The sequence below is a fragment of the Carcharodon carcharias genome, chromosome 18 (assembly GCF_017639515.1).
Source record: "Carcharodon carcharias isolate sCarCar2 chromosome 18, sCarCar2.pri, whole genome shotgun sequence".
Classification (NCBI taxonomy): Eukaryota; Metazoa; Chordata; class Chondrichthyes; order Lamniformes; family Lamnidae; genus Carcharodon; species Carcharodon carcharias.
The window spans coordinates 70,318,448-70,339,285 of NC_054484.1; the positions used below are offsets into that span (position 1 = coordinate 70,318,448).

A 20,838-nucleotide genomic window follows, 5' to 3' on the forward strand; every position below is an offset into this window, starting at 1 on the left:
GAGCAGTCCTGGTGTGGCGGGGGATGTGCAGAGGAGTCCTCAGTTGACATAGGTTGTACAGGAGGAGTCCTCAGTTGAGGAAAAAGGAAGCCATCAGAAGTGTTGATATGAAAGGTTTCATCATCAAAACAGATGCAACGGAGACAGAAACCATATGAAGGGAATGTAATCTCTGTATGAAGCAAACCCTGAGCAAGTGTGGGCAAGGTAGCTGTGTGAGTTGGTGGGTTTACGCTGAATATTTGTTAGCCTATCCCCAGAAATGAAGACAGAGAAGTCAAGGAAGGCGAGGGACAAGGATGGACCATGTGAAGATAAGAGAAGAAATTAGAAACAAAGTTGAAGTTTTCCAGTTCAGGGCAAGAGTAGGAAGCGGTACAGATGCAGTGATTATTGTACTGGAAGAAGAGGTGAGGGAGAGGGCCCAAGTAGAACTGGAATGAGGAATGTTCCATATATTCCACAAAAGAGGCAGGCATAGCTTGGACTTATGTGGTTACCTATACCAGCACTTTTTACTTGGAGGAAGTAAGTTGAGTAAAGGAGAAGTTGGTCAATGTCAAAACAAGTTTAGTCAAATGGAGAAGGGTGGTGGTGGATGGAGACTGATGGGCCTCTGTTTAAGCAAGAAGCACAGGTCTTTAAGATTACCCTGGTGGGAGATGGATGTAGAGAGATTGGACATCCATGGCAAAGAATTAGACCAAGGAACTTGAAACTGTTGAAGTGAATGAGGGCATTGGAGGAGCCATGAATGTTGGTTGGAAGAGGGAGAAAAATGAGAGTTAAGATGGAAAGAAATGAGTTCAGTGGGGCAGGAGCATGCTGAAACAATGGGTCTACCAGAGCAGTCATGATGGCGGATCTTGGGAAGGAGGTAGAAGCAGGCCTTTGGGGGCTGAGGGCAAAAATTATAATGTTGAATGTTAACAGCAGATTTTTGAAAAAATACTTTTATTCACAAGTGCAGTCTTGGAATAATTAGAAGCCATGGGCAAAAAATGTAGCTTGTGAATAGTGTTTACAAGAAAAAAATTGGATTTCTGCTTTGGAATGTAACGATGGCTTAACATTTATACTTGGCTGAAATAAAATTTGACATTGAATGATGTGTATTAAATTACTTTTTCTCTTAACGTGCAGGTAGTTTATGCATTGTTAATGCCTGCCAGTGCACCTTTGGGAGAAGATGCAAGTGATTTCCAATACAACTTTTTAAAAAGTGGCGGTGTATCCCTTGTTCTGGGCATACTAACCAGGAATAACTTCCTGCTAAATGCAGACATGGAGACACGAAGGGCTGCATATCTTAATGCTCTAAAAATAGCCAAATTATTGCTCACAGCAGTTGGATATGGTCATGTTAGAGCTGTGGCAGAAGCATTTCAGCCGGTTGTGGAAGGTTCAAGCACTGTTTCACCAGTACGTATCCATTTTTTCTTATGCAGAATCTTGTTAAAATACAATAAGATACTTTCATACCAGTGGTAAAAGCCTGATGTCTCTTTCTGAATGTTAAGGAAATGGAAGATGTTGGCAGTGTGAGTTGGTCAAATTGCTGATTTTGATAAAAGTAAATTAAACATGCAGCCTGAGAGCTGTAATTGGTTCAAGATGGAGAAATTTAGATGACAATTATGATAGATTGACCTCATCTGAATTCCTTTAAAGATGTGGACTTGTAGTTTCTTGTAGACTTTATCTAATCTGGTCCTAAAATGTGCAGTTTTTTTCATTAGAATCATAGAATGGTTACAGCACAGAAAGAGATTGTTTTTGTTGTTTTTGTGCCGGCTGTCTGTCAAAGCTATTCACGGACTTAGGTAGCCCCACTCCCCTGCCTTTTTTCCCCATAGCGCTACAATTTTTTTTTCCTTGTCAGGTAATAAAACAATTCCCTTTGAAAACCATGATTGAATCTTCCTGTACCACACTCCCAAGCAATGTGTTCCAGATTCTAGCCATTCGCTGCATAGAAAAGTTTTTCCTCATGTTGCATCTGGTTCTCGATCCTTGCAACAACAGGAGCAGTTTTTCCCTATCCATTCTGTCCAGACCCCTCGTGATTCTGAACACATCTATCAAAACTCCTCTCAAATTTCTCTCAGGAGAATAGTACCAGCTTTACTAACTCAGCCTTGTAACTGAGGTCTCTTATCCCCACAGCCATTCTCCTAAATCTTTGCTACAGCCTCTCCAATGTCTTCACATCCTTCCTAAAGTGTGGTACACAAAATTGAGAACACTACTCCCAGTTAATTCTAAACTCGTGTTTAATAAGGTTCACTGTAAATTCCTGGCTTATATGTACTTTGTCCCTAATTATAAAGGCCAGGATCAAGTATACTTTATTAACTGCTTTCTCAACTTGCCCTGCAAACTTCAACAATTTGTGCAGGTATATCCCTAGGTCCCTCTGCCCCTGCATTCCTTTTAGAATTGTATGCTTTAATATCTGTTGCCTTTCCTCATTCTTCCTAACGCAAATGTATCACTGCACACTTTGCTGTGTTAAATTTCATTTCCCATGTGCTTACCCATTCCACCAGCCTATGTCCTCTTGAATTCTATCAATACCCGCCTCGCAGTTCCCAGTGCTTCCAAGTTATGTGTCATTTGCAAGACTTGCAATTGCTCCCTGCGCACCCAATCCTAGGTCATGCATACATATTAAAAAAAATAGTGGTTCCAATACCTGCCCTGGGGGACCCCACTATATATCTCCCTCCAGTCCAAAAAAGATCCATTCACCACTACTGTTTCCTGTCACTCGGCCAACTTGGTGTCCATGCTGCCACTGTCCCTTTTATTCCCATTTTCACAGCTTCAACTTTGCTGATAAGCCTGTTAAGTGGCACTTCTTCAAACCCCTTTTGGAAGTTCATGTGCAGCATGTTAACTGCATTATCTTCTGCAATCCTCTCATTACTACATCAAAAGCTCATTCAAACAATTTGCGCTTTACAAATCTATGCTGACTTTCTTTAATCCACATCAGTCCAAGTGACAAGTAATTTTGTCCTGGATTATCAATTCTAAAAGCTTTCCCAACACGGAGGTTAAGCTGACTGGCCTGTAGTTGTTGGGCTTACCCTTGCATCCTTTTTTGAACAAGGATGCAACATTTGCAATTCTCAAGTCATCTGGAGCCACACTTTGTCCTCTACCTTTTTTATCTAAGGAAGATGGAACATTATGGCCAGCGCCCCTGCAATTTGCACCCTTTACTTCATTCAGTACCCTCAGATCTATTTCATCTGCCCTGGTCCTCTTGTTGTAATTTCTAAGCTCCCCAGTATTGGATTGGGGGATGTACCCCAAAGATGCGCTGGGGAATCTCCTTCGGAAATTCACAGGTAAGGTTTACACAGCGGTTGCCCAGAAGTGCAAGTTCCAGTGCAGGGCAATTGCCCAGGGGGAGCCATCTGAAAATATGATTTAAATCTCAAACTTTAGATAGTTCTATAGTTACCTGAAAAAAGTTAGAATTAAAACCACTTATAATTTCCAGCTAACTATTGTACAGACTCAAACCAACCCCCATGGGACTCCCCCACTCCCCAACTCCGCTAGGGGGCTCACCCCAACCTCTTTGCCTACCCACCCACGGGAATCCCTCTACCCCCACAGGACTCCCCCACCTACAGGACTTCGCTGACCCCCCCCCCCCCCCCCAAGGAGTCTCCTACCACCCGCTCACACAGATTCCGCCCACCTCCACAGGACTGAGTTGGAAGGTCAGGCGTGACAGGCAGAGAAACCTAAATAGTTGGGCACGGAGTGACAATCCAGTGCTGATTGCCACTCTTAGGAAGTTCAGGGCTATCAACTTTAAATAGTCAGTCTTTCGAGTAACTCCTTTTCATCAGTTTTTAGCCCATCCAATATCTCGACAGCCTCCTCTTTCACTACGACTTTGGCAACAACACCGTTCTTGGTAAGATGTCAAGTAGTCATTTAGCATCTCAACCATGCCTTCTGCCTCCACGGGTAAAACCTTTTTGTTCCCTAATTGTCGCAACTCCTCTATTTACCACCTTTTTATTATTAATATGCCCATAGAAAACTTTTTGGATTCCTTTTTATGTTGGTTACCAGCCTCTTCTCACGCTCTTTTCGCTGCTGCTCTTATTTCTTTTCCCTTCTGAACTTATCAGTCTGGTTCTCATTTGTATCGTCAACCTGACATCTGTCAAACAAACCTTTTCTCTGCTATATAGATAGGATACTAAAAGATAATTGTTTTCATCTTTTGGTGTGATGCAATTTATAAATTTTGTTCATGCTTGTATTTCTTGGATTGTAATATTTGTGGCTGAGAATACTTTTACACCTTACTTAACCTTTGTTTCCAATATGAAGACATTACATCTAAGGTAATTGAAACTTTGGGTTGCATAAGCTTTGATTTTTTTTTCAAGATATCAAAATGTGCTTATACCATATTTTGTTTAAGTTCTTTTTTTATGTTTAAACAGATAAATCATGCTACTCATAGCCAGGCTGTAGTTCTACAGAATGCTTTGCATAACATTCCTAATCCTACTTCAGAATGTATGTTGCGAAATGTAGCCATTCGCTTGGCACAACAGATTTCAGACGAGGTTAGTGTTTTTTTTTGTTTTAGGGTTGCGGATTATAATTGTGGAATGCTTGCAACAAGGATCTTGATCATTGTTATCCTCTTCACTACTGTTGAGTAATAGAAATGAATTTTATTAGAAGGATCAAAAGAAATCATCTAACTTCAAAAAGAACATGATACATAATTGAATATAAAAAAATTTTGTAAATGTTGCTCAGATATTGATTGAGAATTCGGACCAGGCGAGAAATTGAATCTTCTGACTAATGCTGATCACCAAACCGCTCCCCTGATTGACACCAGTCTTCACTAGTCTATGCTCATAGATCCAACTGACCATTTGCTTATCTTGGCATATAGAAAATAGGATCCATTAATTAAATTTGTGTTTGTATTTGTTAACTTTGTACACTATCGTGCTACTTTCCCTTGGCTCCCAGAAGTAATTACATTGAGAAATAGCAGTACTAACACAAGAATAAATGAGATTTAGCTTCATTAACCAATTACGTGGTTCTGTATGTTTCATTTAAGCTCTCAGCCAAAGATCATAACTGGTTGTCACAAAGCTTTAATATATTTCCATCTGATTGCCAGAACCCATTAGTGGATTTGTTACTTAATCAAGCATGTTGGAGCCAAGTGGAGTTGGATGCAAGAAGCAATTTTGATTTCCAATAAGTTCAGACCATCATTTATTTAAAATAAAAATTACAGCCATTGATCAGCGCGATTCTTCTCAATGCAAACAGAAAAAATGTCACATTTTGTTGCGAAAGGAACTAATTGAAGGCATATGTAACATTTGTCCTTAGCATTATTGTGCTATCTAAGAAAGTGAGAGTGGAACCTCCGCTTTAGATGGCTGTGAGGGCAACTAATGGAGTAGATTTCTTAAGTGTGGAGCAGCTTTGTCAGAGTGCTTTTGTTGCCTAAGAGATGTAATAACTTTGCCAAGATACAAAAATGATTAAATCAGCAAAGTTTATGGTTTCCCTCCCATTTTTGTTGTCTCAAAACTGTTCAGGCTTTTAAACCATAATGGATCAAAGGTCTTCAATGCCTACCAGGCAAAGCAAATTCTCCCCTAAAATATAAGGCAGAAGACTGATTATTGTTGATCCAGGGGGTGATGGCAGTAGTAAGGTGCAAGCTTATTTCAACCAAATTTTCTCTCCTATTATTACCCAAACATCAGGAATTACCCAGATTGTCAGTTAACCAGAAGGCAGCTACTGTCTCGATGTTCATTTATTATGGCTGATGAGTGCTCTCTCTGTTCTTTTTAGCTTTAGGAGCGTGGACCCAAGGTGTCCTGCCTATCTACATTTTCTCCTTGCATGTAATTACTATGAGCACTTAGTGGCAAACTGCATAACAAGTTTGCAGGAGCTTGGTGAAGGCTTGAATAGACCAGCACAATCACTGGCCTCTGAAGATGAAGGATTGGTATCAGTCTCCTCAATGATACTTACGCTTCACAAGTGTGCATTCAGTTAGTCCTCGCTTAATATTGCTTCACTCAGTCATTTCACTTCAATGTCATTAATAAGGTAGTGTCAGTGTATCCATTTAACGCTGCAAATTTTACTTGTGTAGTTTACCACAGGCTTCCCATTCTGTGGCCTGTTGGCCTGCCTGTCAACACCCACCCCCCACCAAACAACGCTTTACTTTCACCATCTGTACCCCTCTGCACCCCCAATTGACACCCTTGCCCCCGGGTCTGGCCTGGCCCCCTGCCCCTGCCCCCGGGCCAGGCCAGGCCTAGCCTCCTGCCCCTGCCCCCGGGCCGGGCCAGGCCTGGCCTCCTGCCCCTGCCCCTGCTCCCGGGCCGGGCCTGGCCTGGCCCCCAGCCCCTGCCCCTGGGCCGGGCCTGGCCTGGCCCCTGGCCCCTGCCCTGGCTCCTGGGCTCCATCTAGTGGCAGATATTGGTCAGAGCAGGCAGTTCTGGGACTTCAGCTACTACCTGCACCAACCAACATCTGCCACTAGATGGAGTCTGGTCAATCAATAAAAGTACTGCGCATGACCCTGTATGGTGAGTGCATTTTTTTTTATTGAACTCTGTATTGTCTTTTAGTGATGTATTTTATTTTGCAAGTTTTTTCAGCTAGGAATGCACAGTGCTGCACATTTCTGATAGTGTTTCAACCTCGTTTTTTCCGGGTGAGAAATGTTCAAAGGAACCTACCTCTGGCTTTAATGGTGTTTCCTACTGGAGCCTTTGATTCACTTAAAGTCGTTTCACTTAACATTGTGATTTTCAGAAATGTAACCATGACTTGAGGACTTAATATATTGTAGTGGCAGGCATATTTGACAGAAGGTTTCTTCTGCCTGCTTGGTGATGCAGTCCAATTATTGGGAAATGACTCGTGCAGTAGTATGTAGTTTACCTTTTAGCAATGATTACTCTTTTCATCTACATTTGAAATCAAAGCAGTTTGGATGGTCTCAGCCCAGTTTCTTTTGGACTTGGGACTCTGTTGTAGAATTGGTCCCAACTTGGGAGTAAATGGCACCAATTTGGCAATTTTGCATAGGATGCAGAATCACTGGTATTGGAAATAGTGACAAAAATGCCGCACTACTTCAGGTAGTAGATCCTCTCTTTGGAAGGGAGCTTTACTTTAAATTTAAACACTATTACACTTCACCTGGGCCTTAACCTTAACATCAATAAACTTTCTCAAACTTCTCCCCAAAATTCTAACATTTTTCTGGTTCCTGAGCCTCTTTTGCACCTTAAATGGCTACAGTAACAACCATAGGGCCACTTCAAAAGAAGCTACATGAAATTTTACAACTACTGACAATTTTCAGATAAATTATTGTAGGCCTTTACGTGAGACTTGGATGAAGCGTTTGATCAGTGGACCTTTCATCCTGCAGCAGCGTAGATTTTGTTTAACTGATGTAGCTTTGAGGTTCGGAAAGGGAGCTGCTGTAAGCACAGTATTTGAAGATGTGCTTGTATACCATGGTTCAGTGCTTTGCTTGTATGCTTTGCACAAAAACACACTTTTGTTGTTGGAGCTCCACACTTGTATTTGGTAGAACCACAGTTTTATGGCACATAGTTGTGTTAATGCTGTGGTGAGGAAGATGGTGCCATATATGCACAAGTATTATGCAAAGCTGTTCTGGCTGGGATCTGCTGCTGCTGCCTAACAAGAGCTCAAATAGATACTTGACAGTTGCCTACTTCCAAATATGTCATTATCTTCGAGAAATGATAGTATCTCTGGGTGCCAGTTATCTCAAAGATAAATATGCCTGCTGATGAAAGGTTGAAACTGGCCAGGTCTCTTGGTGGCAGAATTGCTAACTGAGCCAACCAGACCTTCAGTATCCCAATTCATTCTTTCTTGTAAGCGTAGATGTAGCTTGTGCTGAAGTTCTGGGCTTAGGTACTTGGAGAGTGTGACTGCATATATTAGAACTTTAAGACACATCTGTGCATCAGTTATGTCTTCTCACTATCAGCCGTGTCCAGATACCTTTTTGGGTACCACTTAGATGGAAAAACCAGCAGAGTTTGCTGCAATTTCTGCAGCTACCCTTTGGAAATATAGTCAATATTTACAGGAGATTAAAACACTGAAATACATTGCTAATGTTATTTCTTGGGTTAACTTCCCTCTGCCAAAGAGTGCAGGATTGGGGCAGGACTGCCACCCATTATAATAGACTTGATCTGTCTGATTCTATGAACGTTTAGGAAGATTTACAAAATGTGGCTTAAAAATGGCGAGGACTGGGCTTAATGTTCACAGTTATATGTTCTGAAAAGAAAGGGGAGGGAAAAGTGAGGTGATATGGCAGTACTGATTAGGAAAGCTATTGTGTTGGAAAGGAGGGGGCAAGGACAGAATCCATTTGGTTAGAGAAGCAAAAAGGGTATGATCATGCTACTAGTGAGTATTTTACAGATCTTCAAATAAAGAGAAAAAGATAGAGAAATATATCTGAAGAGAAATCATAGGGATGTGCAAGCATGGTTGATATAGTCCCAAAGCCTGCTTGACAATAAGATAAAGACCAAGACTGGCTTCTTCAAACAGAGTTTTATTTTGGTGCATAAAACAGGATCCTTGTCTCAACTGTTTTCCATTTTTATACATAGCAAATGGGTACTTAGCTTGTTAATGAACGATTACCAATTGAACTCCTTGGGTGGGAGTTAACTGCCTTCTTACCCAACAATGGTGATACTGGGGCATTGTAATTACCCAAATATTGATTGGGGTCGTGTTAGAGTAAAGGTAAGGGGGAAGGAATTTCTGAAATGTGTTGAGAACTTCCTTGACTCTGTTCTCAGCCCAACTAGCAAGAAGGCATTGCTGGATGTGATGCTGGGGAATGAAATGGACCAAGTGTCTGTGGGAGAAGAGTGTTCATTATATCATAAGATTTAGAGTAGCAATGAAAAAGAGCATGGAACAATTTGAAGTAGAACGGCTAAATTGGAAAAGGGCTAACCTTGTTAGGAGGGGATCTAGCTAGAGTAAAATGGGACCAAAGAGTGACAGGAAAAACGATTAACGTAACAATGGCTGATCTTTAAGGAGGAGATGTTTCGGGGCAGACTCGTAACATTTCAACAAGAGGTAAAGGCAGGAGAACCAAAGCCAAGGTTCCTTGAATAACGTGAAAGGTGGGGAATATGATAAAACAAAAGAGATGATTTATGTCAGGTGAATTCATCAAGTGAGAACCAAGCCAAATACGATAAGCTAAGATGGAATTTGAAGAGGAAAATAAGATTGGCAAAGAGAATATGCAAATAGAATGGTAGTTAAAATAAACCCAAAAATCTTCTATCAGTATGAAAATAGTAAGCGTGTAGTAAGAGATATGGTGGGGCCTATTAAGGACAAATAGGGAGATATATATGTCTAGAGACATAGGGTGAGGCTAGAATATTTAATGAGTACTTTGTATTGTTTACTAAGGGTGCTGACAAAATATTAGTCGAAGCAGAATTGGTAGAGGCAATGGATGGGTGAATATTGATGCACAGGATGCATTGAAAAGGTTGGTTTTGCTTAGAGTAAATAAGTCACCTGGTCTGGATGGCTTGCATCCGAGGATGTTCAAGGAAGTGGGGTTGGAGAAAGCAGCCATAATCATCCAATGTCTCCCACATATAGGGGAAGTGTCAGAGGATTGGAGAGTGGCAAATGTGGCATTTGTTTCAAGAAAGTTGTAAGGATATTCCTAGTGACTACAGGCTGGTCAATTTGATATCAGTTGTGGGTAAAGTTTTGGAAACAAGGGAAAAACTAACAGGTACTTGGAGAGGTTTGAATTGATTAAGGACAGCCAACACGGATTTGTAAAATGCAATTGTATTTGACTAATCTATGCAAATTTTTTGATGTAACAGAACAGATTGATGAAGGAACTGTCGAGCTGATGTCCATATGGATTTTAAGAAAGTGTTTTGAAAAAGTACCATATAAAAGTACAACAAAATTGAGGCTTATGGAATAGGAGGGTCAGTGTCAAGCTGGTTGATAAACGGCTTAAAGACAGAAAAAAGCATGTCGTGATAAATGGTTATTTTTCAGTCTGGAGATAGAAGGCAGCAGTGTTCCCCAAAAGTCAGTGAAAGAGTCAGCATTTTTTTTTAAATATAGAAATGAGTTGGATATTGAAATAAATAGTAAAATTTCCAAATTTTCCTATGATACCCAAAGGTATGGCAAATAGTGAGGGTGATATTAATCAACTGCAACAGGGCATAGGCTAGCAGAACGGGCAGACAAATGTCAGATGGAGAAGTGTGAGGTGATGCAATTTGGCAGAACGAACCTGGAGAGGCAATATAGACTTAATGGCACAATGCCACAGTGTGTGCAGAGGCAAAGGGACCCTCAGGTTCATATGCATAGATCTTTGAGGGTGGCAGGGCATACTGAGAGAGTAGCTAGTGAAACATAAGGAATCTTGAGCTTCTTGGAGGGATTGAGTGCAAAAATAGGGAAGTTATCCTGAATCTTTACAAAGTTCTGGTTAGGCCACAACTAGAGTATTGTGTCCAGTTCTGGTCACCACACTTTTGGAAGATTGTGAAGGTCCTTCAGGATGCAGAAGAGATTTACCAGAATGGTTCCAAAGCTGAGGGAATTTAGCCAGAAGGTTAGGTTGGACAAGCTGGGGTTTTCCTTGGAGAAAAATAAGTTGAAGGGAGATCTGATGGAAGTGTACAAGATTATGACAGGATTTGGTAAGGTAAGTGCAAAGAATTAACTGATGGTATGAAGTCCAGTGGGACATAGAGATGGGCAAGTTTTTTTTTACAGTGAGTGGTAATAACCTAGAACTCGCTGCCTACAAGGGTGGTGGAAGCAGAGACAATGAATCCAATTATCTTTTGAAATCCTAGGCACAAGAGAAATAAACTACTCGGGTTACAGGAATGGAGTGGGAAATGGGACTGATTGGATTGCTCTCTGGAGAGCAGATATAGATTCGATGAACTGAAAGTCCTCCTGTGCTATAATGACTCGAGTCTATTTCTGGTTCAGATGTTTACCAAATTATCTGATATCACCTAAAATTGGCTACAGTGCATATGGAGCAATGATAGGTGTATTAAACTAATCAATTTGGGTTACTGCATATGTTTATGGTCCAGTGACACAGATTTTCAACAGTGCACCTGGGAACTTTGCACAGTGAGTTTGACAATAGCCTTTCACCCTGAACCCAAGTTCAGTACAGTTTAGAATGATAGGTTGAAAGTTTAATTTGTTACATGGCTTGAAGAGCCTTTTGTGAAAAGTTTGGGCAGCATCAATTGAGTGACAGTTGGACAGTTCATTCAGCACAAAATTACCTCCAATTCTATGCTAATTGGCAGTGTTACCTCAGCCACCGGATGGTTGATGGAAGAAATCAAAAATGACACAATTATCTTCAAGGGCTGCTTTCTGGGTTAGTTGCAGAGTGGATAGTAGTTTACTCTGCAGCTAATGCATGCTATACCTGAACTCTGCCGAATCCTATGAAGAGACTTTCTGAAAAAATAGTTCTACCCAGACTGTTAAGTAGTCTTTAGTGGTTGAAGTGCTGGATTAGCAATCCTGATAGGGGTTTAAATTTATGTATTAGCACCAGAAGTAAAATGGCCATGAAAGCTGTCTGATAGCCTGCTTCAGAAATGTTCTTTAAGGAAGGGGAACCTTTTGAAGATGGGGAGACGAAGCTCAGCTGAAAGGACTGTCAGGTTGCTACCCTTGTCAGCAACCTCCTTTCCATCCCTCTCATTGCTCCCAGGTCTGATCCACTGTATTCTGCCAGTGGATTGAGTATCACTACCGCTCTCCACATCAACCTCCAGAATGTGTGCTCCTTTGTAAAAGAACTCCTGTGGCCATGATTTTATTGTAGATGGTTATGTTGACATTCTGGCCTTGATGGAGATGTGGTTGACAGAAAGTGACACTTTTTTCCCCTCAATGAAGCTTCCCTACCTGGCTATATTTTCTGCCAATTAGCCTGCTTAAACTGTCATGTTGGTATAGTCCTCACTTCTGAATGCCCTGGCAACTTCTCATCCTGTATCTTGCCTTGTTCCACCTTTCACCTCCTTCTTAAAATTCTTGTTCTATACTGCCCACCCAAGTATTTCACTATGTTTCTCATTCAGACATCATCTTTGTTTTCCTCCCTTTGTCCTTGCACCAAGCAACTTTTCATCTTTGGTGATTTCAACCTCTATCTCAACTCTTCCTGCTCACTCTCCAATAGCTCTCCAAATCTCACGCATTATTGAGCCCCGCTCTCCATCTCTCAAACTGTGCAGTATCACAGATCATCCAAAAAGGCAAAGATAGCACGTGGTTTCTCCTCACCACACGGTCTTAAATTATTCTTCACTCTCCCTGCCTGCACCCTCACCTCTAAAGTGCAAGGAGCTCATGGACTTTTTCATCACAAAGATGGAAACTATATGTTAAACTTCCTCTTCTACTCCCTTTCCTTCCTCAGTCCACCAGGCTTGATGTGCTTGAAGTTGTTCCCCCCTCTCCCCCGCTCTAACTCTAAATTTGTATATTTATCGAGCACTGTTCCTATTTCCACTCGTATCCTCTTCCAGTTTGTCTTACCAATGAGGCTTATCTCTAGACCAAATTCCTCCTCAAAATGCTAACCACCCAACTTCCATTCCTGACTTAAATAAAAATAAGCAATTCCTGACCCCTATGTTAGCTGAAATTAATAACTCTTCTCAGGTACTGTTCCCCTCGTCTTTAAATCTATCTTCATCACCCACTCCTCAAAAAGCCAACCCTTGACCCCGCTTCCTTTCAAATTACTGCCCCATCTCCAACCTCCATTCCCTTTCCAATGTGCTTGCCCATCTTTCTGTCCTTGTTTGGATCCTTCTATTCCTCCTCGCCCTTTATGACCTGTCTGCGCCTTTGATACAGTTGACTGTGCAAATATGCTCCAACACCTCTCCACTGTCGTCCAGCTGGGTGCACTGCACTTGCCTGGTTCCATTCTTACCTGTACAGTCACAACTAGAGAATTACCTACAATGCTTCTCTGCTTGTTCTGGCACATTTACTTCTGGTGATCCCCAAGGATCTAACCTTGGCTCCCCTCCTGTTTTTCACCTCCATGCTGCCCTTTGGCGACATCATCCAAAAAGACTCAGTTCCACATGTGCACTGATGATACCCAACTCTACCTCATCTCCAACTTCAATGCCTCCCCATCGCTAAAATATCAGACTGTTTTACTGACTATGTTCATTACTGGATGAGCAGAATTCATTTCCAGCTAAGCATTGGACAGACAGAAGTCATTAGTTTTGGTTGCAGTCACAAAATCCATTCTGTGGCCACTGACTCCATTCTTCTTCCTGCCAACTGTCTGACGTTGAACCATCATGTGAATTGACCTTGCCACCAATTAACTGCCACCAATTAACTGCATGATCACTAAGGCTGCCTATTTCCACCTCTAATATTGTCTGACTTTGCCCTTGCTACAACTTAACTGCTGCTGAAACCTTATGCTTTTCTTAGCTCCTAGATTTGACTATTCCAATGCAGTTGTGGCTAGCCTCAGTAGTTGTACCTCCTCAAACTTGCGAGGTCATTCAAAACTGCTGCTTGTGCCCTAATTTGCTCCAAATCTCGCCCATCATTCTACTCTATGCTTTCTGACACTCGATGGCTCCTGGTTAAGCAATGCCTCAATTTTTAGAATTATCATTCTTGCTTGCAAATTCGTCCATGGCCTTGATTCTCTCTATCTCTGTAATCTTCTTCAGACCTCTAATGGCGTGAGATCCCTGCCCTCTGCTAATTCTGGTCTTTCGAGCATTCCCGATTTTTAAATGCTCCAGCATTGACAATTGTGTCTTCGGCTGCAAAGGCCCTAAGCTCTGGAATTCCCTCCCACAGCTCTCTTACATCTCTTTCTCCCTTTTAAGATGCTCCTTATAGCCTACCTCTTTGATCAAGTTTTTGATCATTGGGCCCAGTATCTCCTTATGTGGCTTGATGTTTATATAAATGCAAGTAGTTTATGTTGTTTTGGCATAGATTTAAAGAACATGGTTGTGATAGGGCCAACTGAATGTAGTAGAAAGGATGAATGCCAATTTCAGATTGGGATTGCAGAGCTGTTTCGCTTTCATAAATTGATGTAAATAAACTATGCATTGCACAAGCATGACTTTGTCAATAGATGTAAACAAAAGATGGGCAAGAAAATTATAACAATAGGAGAACAATGACTAGCAAGCAGAAGGAATAGTATATTCCAGAACAACAACAATAGAAGAAATGAAAAGGGCAAAAAAATAAAGAATTATGTTTCAGGGACATGGGGTGGGTGTCACACATTAGATGAATTGGTTGTAAAAATGGTAAAGGAAAGAAAGTAAAAGAATAGAACACATTTTGAGATCTAGTGCTTGGTGTGGAGGACAATGTCAACAAGAATTTGTTGGGCCAAATGTAATTAATTTATATGGAGCATTTTGGGATATCTTAAGAATGTGACAAGGTGCTATATAAAATCAAGTACTTTCTTTGCTGAAATGTAGCTATAACTCTAATTAAATAATCTTCCCTTTTTTTCTTTGGTTTTGTGCTTAGCTGCAGTGTCCTGTTGGGCTTTTTGTGCAGATTCTAAGTTTTTGGTTCCTCTCAAAGCATTAATTATATTTAGAGCAATTGTACCTTACTTGGCTTGAAACTTTTTTCAGAAATTTTTTTGCCTCGATAATTAATCTAAGGTTAATAAATATAAACTGTTGATGCTATTCAAATGCTGTTACTGAGATTTCTATTGCTTCTTTCCCTCAAGTTTTCTTAATTCCTCCTCTCCTGCATGCATTAACTCATGCTGAGGTACTTTTCCTTGGGTTCTGGAAACTCTGTAACCTTGCTTCAGTGCTCATTCTTCACATGGGCCTAGATAGTGCTGTCAGACTAATTGACATTAGAGAGCATCTCAGCTGACTAATCCTTTCTTCCTCTGATATATCCTTAGCACGTTTTCCAGCAAGCCATTGCTACGGGTAGCAAGAAGAAGCAGGAACTCTGTACAGTTCTCCTCTTCCTTCTTTAGACTGACTTGAGACCAACTATAGTTCCCTTACTGCCCCTGTTTATCAGATAACTCAGCATAGATTGGGACCTTCCTGAAATGTCTGGCTGACAAGTGTTGTTCTCCAGTGTTTTATTGAAAGGAAGCATATCAAACAAAACATGAATTTTGGACTTTCAAAATGGCTCAGTTGATAAATGTACAGGATAGTGTGGTTATTGAGATAGACCATAAAGGTCCCAGGCTTGATCACAAGACTATTAAGTTAGTTGATCTCAACTGGAGCTGCAGCTGAACTGCTGTGGCTTCACCAACCCTTAACATTGAAAAAAATGTGTTTCTCCTCCTGATTGCCATCTAGTGACCTTTTATATGTGTCTAAATTAGTTCAGATAGACTTGGCTGAATGTCATGCTAACACCATAAAATTATGGGGAACCTTAGCTCAACCACTTAGCTCAAGGTTGAGAAATAAATTTGTGGTGGTAGCCTTGAAAGGTGAAACCTAGAATTTTAAATACCATGTGCATTACAAATGTTGGGATGCTATTGTTGGTGTTAAAAATTGATGGGTATTATTTCAAGATCTGTGCAGTAAACCAAGAATGAAGCTAATTGCAGTGGACCTGGTTCAGATGATTAGAGAAAAATAGCTTTTGTAATATTATGCAGCAAAGCAAACCACTCCAAAAATCAATGACAAAGCAAGTGGGAGCACAAAGGAGGCCCAATATGTAAATATCAGAGGTAGTGAAAATTTAACTTTTTTTGAGAATTTTTTTGTCAGCTTTACTGGCTAACAGGGTGTTAAATTGTTGTCTGATTTGTGGTTTGAATCTTATAAAATACTGAAATTATGAATGGTGTAATAGGTTAATGCATGATGTTTCCACAAATCTTGACCCAATTCCCACTAGGTATAAGCCCAGAACACACAAGCTACCCCAAATATGGCATTAAATTGGGAACTATTTTTATATTAGGTCAGTGTCTACAGACCTGGGATAGGCTAATTGACAGTTTTCTATAAAGCAAGCGAGCATTACACTTTGTCATTTAATGCTTAGTATCTTAAATGGTGAAATATTGAATTTCCCACTAATGCCTTTCAGTAAGGGGAGTGACCAGACTTGGGATTCTAAAATAAGTTATAGGTTTATTTTTCATGTTTCCCTTGATGTTCATGATAGTTGTATATGCGATATGTAAAGGAAAATGTGACTATTTCAATATTGCATCGTGTAAACCCCAAAGTTTTTTTCATAATTTAGTTAATTTTACTGTTTTCTTTCCAAGGCTTCAAAATACATCCCAGATATTTGTGTTATTAGAGCAGTGCAAAAGATCATCTGGGCCTCGGGTTGTGGTTCAATACAGCTTGTGTTCAGTTCAAGTGAAGAGATTAGCAAGATATATGAGAAAGTAAGTTCATTTTGCAATTTTGTTTTTGAAGAATTCAATCTTGCGTTGAATATCCACTGGGAATGCTAGGCCATTGATATTTAATTTGTGTGAATTTCTTGGAAGTTTCTCTCGCTGTAATTTGTGAAATCATGTTTATGCATTTGAACAGGGTTTCTCCTAAAGTTACAGTGGTATATTAGGCGGAGCTCCAAAGAAGGTCACTTAAGTGTTTGGCAGAAAGTGTGCATGTTAATTTAATACTGAACTCTGGTTTATGACACCTTTTTCTACTGACTGCACCAAGAAACTTGAACTTTATTTCTTTTAAACAAATGAGATTTCTTTCCTTCACTTAATTTATAGAATGGTGGTAAAGCTGGACTTTAATACCAAAGCCATTGTATGTTGCTTTGTACATTCACTTGGTCTACCCACTGAATTTTTTGGGTACAGCTTTGGTGAGGGGCTATTTATAAGCACCTGTTGTGTGATTCCAGGTGTTATTTTTTAGATATACTGAAGAAAACTGAATAAATTTCAAATTCAGAGAAGTCAGCAATCTTCAAGTTGACCAGCAGTGGAGTAGAGAAAATTTGTGAAACTCTTGAAGTGGAGCAAGGCAGCCAGATATTCCTACTGGTAGTCGTAGCCTGGAAGACTCTGAGTCTCCACTTAAGTTAATAACATTTTCATCTTGAGTTAGAAGTTTGTATGTGCCAACTGGACTCCAGGATTCAATCACGTAATCCAGACAGACATTTCAGTGCTATGCTGCATTGTTGGAGGTGCCATCCTTTAGATGAAATGTTAAACTGAGGTTTGAGCTACCTATTTAGATGGATATTAAAGAAACCTATCCAAGTGTGAGTTGCCTGCCATTTATGGCAATATATGCCCTTCCTCATTTTTCTTCATCTCTTTCCTCCCACCTTCTTCCCCCTCCCCCCACCCCCTCCAAAAAGCTGAGTTACAAGCCCTCTCCAGGCATAAGGCTACTTGAGAGTAGCTATGGTTTAAGCTCTGACTAGGCAAATGCACAGCCACAAATGAGGTGTGCATGCACAACTCCTGTGCAAGGGGGTGGGGTGGGGTAAATGTGTTGAGGTAGTCTTCAGGCTTGGCTCCCATGGCGAGCACAGAAAAAAGACTGATGCACCTTGCAAGTAATTACTCACAACTGTTCATACAACATAATTATGCGTTGTAATTCTTCATATGTAAAGCACTTGTGGGTGTTTGGAAGAGGCATAAAAAAGCTACAGGTTCTTTATTTCAAGATCCAGAAGAGACAGTGCAGATGGCTAGTTTCCAAGTCTCCAAGGTAAAACAAGTTTGTTACTACTTGTCTGGGACAGTCTTCCATTCAGTGCTGAGATGGCAATTTCCTCCAGTATCAATGACATCAGCTGATTGAAGAGCTCTGTTAATCATCTGAAACTGACTTGAACAGGGGTGTTGGCCCTTTGGCCTGAAGAGAAAGAAACATTCACAGCAAAGTGGATTTTAAATGTAGAGTTAATGAAGCTTGAAGAATATGTTGAGCAATTAAACATTAGAGATAATTTGTTCTCCAAATTTGTCAATTAAACATTACATGCACATAAAATAATCTGGCAGTACAATATGGACAACATTAACTACTTTTAACAACTGTCCAGAAACATCTGTGTTATTGCTTGGGCTTTTCAACGCAACAGGTTGGCACAACTAAAAATGATTTACTCTTTTGTATTAAAAGATGTAGGGCTTTTGTCCTTGTGGCGCAATCAATCGGCTGATGATGGAATGTGTGTCTGAAATGAGTAATGCAACAAAAGTTATGAAAATATTTTATTATTTATATGGAAAATGCTTCAAGTTTTTGATTTTTAATATGTTAATAGCGAGAAAAAAAATCAGAATTCTGGAGAAGTATGCTTTTAATCAGTGTGCATTTAAATGTATTCCACTGTAGTTAAAGGGAAATGGGACTAAATAAGATTTTTTTCCTTCTGAGATCAGCTTAATTTTAATTGTTTAAAAACAAATAGTTAACACTCAGTATTTTATTTCTCCTGCTATCTCACTCTTCCCAGTAACTTTCTTTTATCTTTGCAGAAAATAGTGTGAGGAGGGGGTGCAGTTGAGTTTGTGAGCACTATCTTGAATTTCAAATTGAATATTGTTCTTGAATAGTAAGAAATTTAGGAAATATTGAATATGCTGCTTTTTCAATTGTGAGCTCTTGCCTTAATTTGCATTTTTGTGTCATTGCAATTGAAGACTAATGCAGGAAATGAACCAGATTCTGAAGATGAACATGTTTGCTGTGAAGCACTGGAGGTGATGACGCTGTGCTTTGCACTGGTTCCAACAGCATTGGATACACTCAGCAAAGAAAAAGCGTGGCAGACCTTCATAATTGATTTGCTACTGCATTGTCACAGCAAGTAAGTAATTTATTCTTGGCAACTTGTGGTTGGAGCAAAGTGCAATATTATAAGCCAGTTAATACAACAACATTTCTCAATGAACCTTTTGTCTCTTGTCCTGTTATGAAGTCAGTCTGTTTCTGTTTAGCTTTTGAGGGGGCTGGGGAGGGTTGTTATAAGAAAAGATGGGGCACTTAGAATTGAACATTAGCAGAACAAGTTAATAAATCAGTTCCTGTTGCTGTAGCATACTTTTTATCAATTAGTTTAAGAGCATCATTGGTAGAGACTGAAAGCTTCTCACCTGCCTAAACTGCCACGTTGCAAAAGTACAAGAGGAGTGAGAGAATAAAAGGTTTTAAACCATGGAAAATTGTAGGTATCAGTTTGAATGTTGAATTCAATAGTCAATTTGTCACTGAGCATGGTATCTGGGATATGAAGGACTGAACTTATTAATTTGCAAATTGTTTGGCATCCAAAATCTGTGGGTTTTCGTTAAGTAAATTTGAAAAACATGATAAATATAAGTGCTCTTGACATTTTCATGTTAGTGATTCTCAAAATCAAGTATTTCCAGGAGAAAGGGTTGTTTTCATCTATGTTTGAGAATTTTCAATGTAGCTTTGCTATCAGCTCTCTATCTGTTAACAGTCATGGGCCCTTGGATTTTCACAAAATTTGGTCAGTGATTTCCTGACAACTGCCTTTGATCACCTCAAATTTGTGCAATACATCTGGAAATTTAAATTGAAATAACATTTGCTCATGCTTCCAATTAATTTAACTTCTGGTACTCTAGTGGGTGAGTAGGAAAATTTACAAGATTTTCTGGCCAATGTACTTGATCATTTTTGAAGAAAGAAATAGCTGATAGAGCATTAATATCTCTAGTTGCATGGAATTTGATTCCCTAATTGACAGCTTTGCATTAGATTTTGATCCTTCTGAAGATGAACTTGTTTGGTGTTGATTAAGACAACATTGCTTTGCACAGGTTCTGACCCCACTCAATACACTTAGTTTAAAAAAAAAAGGCATGGCAGAACCCTGCAAATACTGAATTCTGGATCCCAGATATACTAGAACCTAAAAAAGATGGTGCAAAATGGCCATTTTTAGGCCACTCTCTCATGTTTCCTGTTTTCCTTTTAGCTGTTGTCATGGACCTGAACATCTCCAGTCCCACTCTTCCGGTCACTATCATTAGTACACTTCTCCCATGCCTGCTCCGCCTTTCTCAGCATTTAGTTAGGGGGATAGATATTGTTCTTTGCAGTCGAAAGCATGAGTCCCAAAGGCTGTGTTGCTTGGCCGATGCTTGGGCTAAGGCCATCTCCTTGGAGCTGGAGAGGGACTCTCAGTGGGAGGGGAAGGATCCAGCTGCCATGGTCCATGTGTGTATTGAATGATATAGGTAGGACTAAGAAAGCGGTTCGGCTGAGTGAGTATGAGCAGCTAGAGACTAAATTTAAAAAGTAGAACCACAAAGGGTAATAATCTCTGGATTATATTACCTGAGCCATGTGCAAATTGGCACAGAGTAAATAAGATTAAAGAGTTGAATGGATTGCTCAAAGATTGATGTGGGAGAAACAGGTTTCGATTCATGGGGCACTAGCACCAGTGGTAGGGAAAGAGCGAGCTGTACCACTGGTACAACCGCTTTCTGAACCAAGCTGGGACCGGTGCACTGACGAATCATATAGCTAAGGCTGCAGAGGGGGCTTTAAATTAAAAGTGAGAGTGAAGTTTTATGTGAGGAGAGATTTGGAAAGTTAGAGAGAAAGGACAATGCAGTAGTAAAGGGTAACAATGCAGGTCATGATAACCAGAGTGTGATAGGAAGGCACAGCA

General features: G+C 40.2%; 1 protein-coding gene across 3 annotated transcripts in view; it reads left to right on the top strand.

Annotated features, from left to right (window-relative positions):
- usp9 (ubiquitin specific peptidase 9) overlaps nt 1-20,838 on the top strand; it is a 353,775-nt gene that overhangs the window by 223,337 nt on the left and 109,600 nt on the right. For all 3 annotated transcript variants that reach the window (XM_041210976.1, XM_041210979.1, XM_041210975.1), the window contains 4 exons: nt 1,144-1,422; nt 4,479-4,604; nt 16,463-16,588; nt 18,833-18,999. In XM_041210976.1, the coding sequence (XP_041066910.1) occupies nt 1,144-1,422; nt 4,479-4,604; nt 16,463-16,588; nt 18,833-18,999 (698 nt within the window). The remainder of the gene's footprint in view (nt 1-1,143; nt 1,423-4,478; nt 4,605-16,462; nt 16,589-18,832; nt 19,000-20,838) is intronic.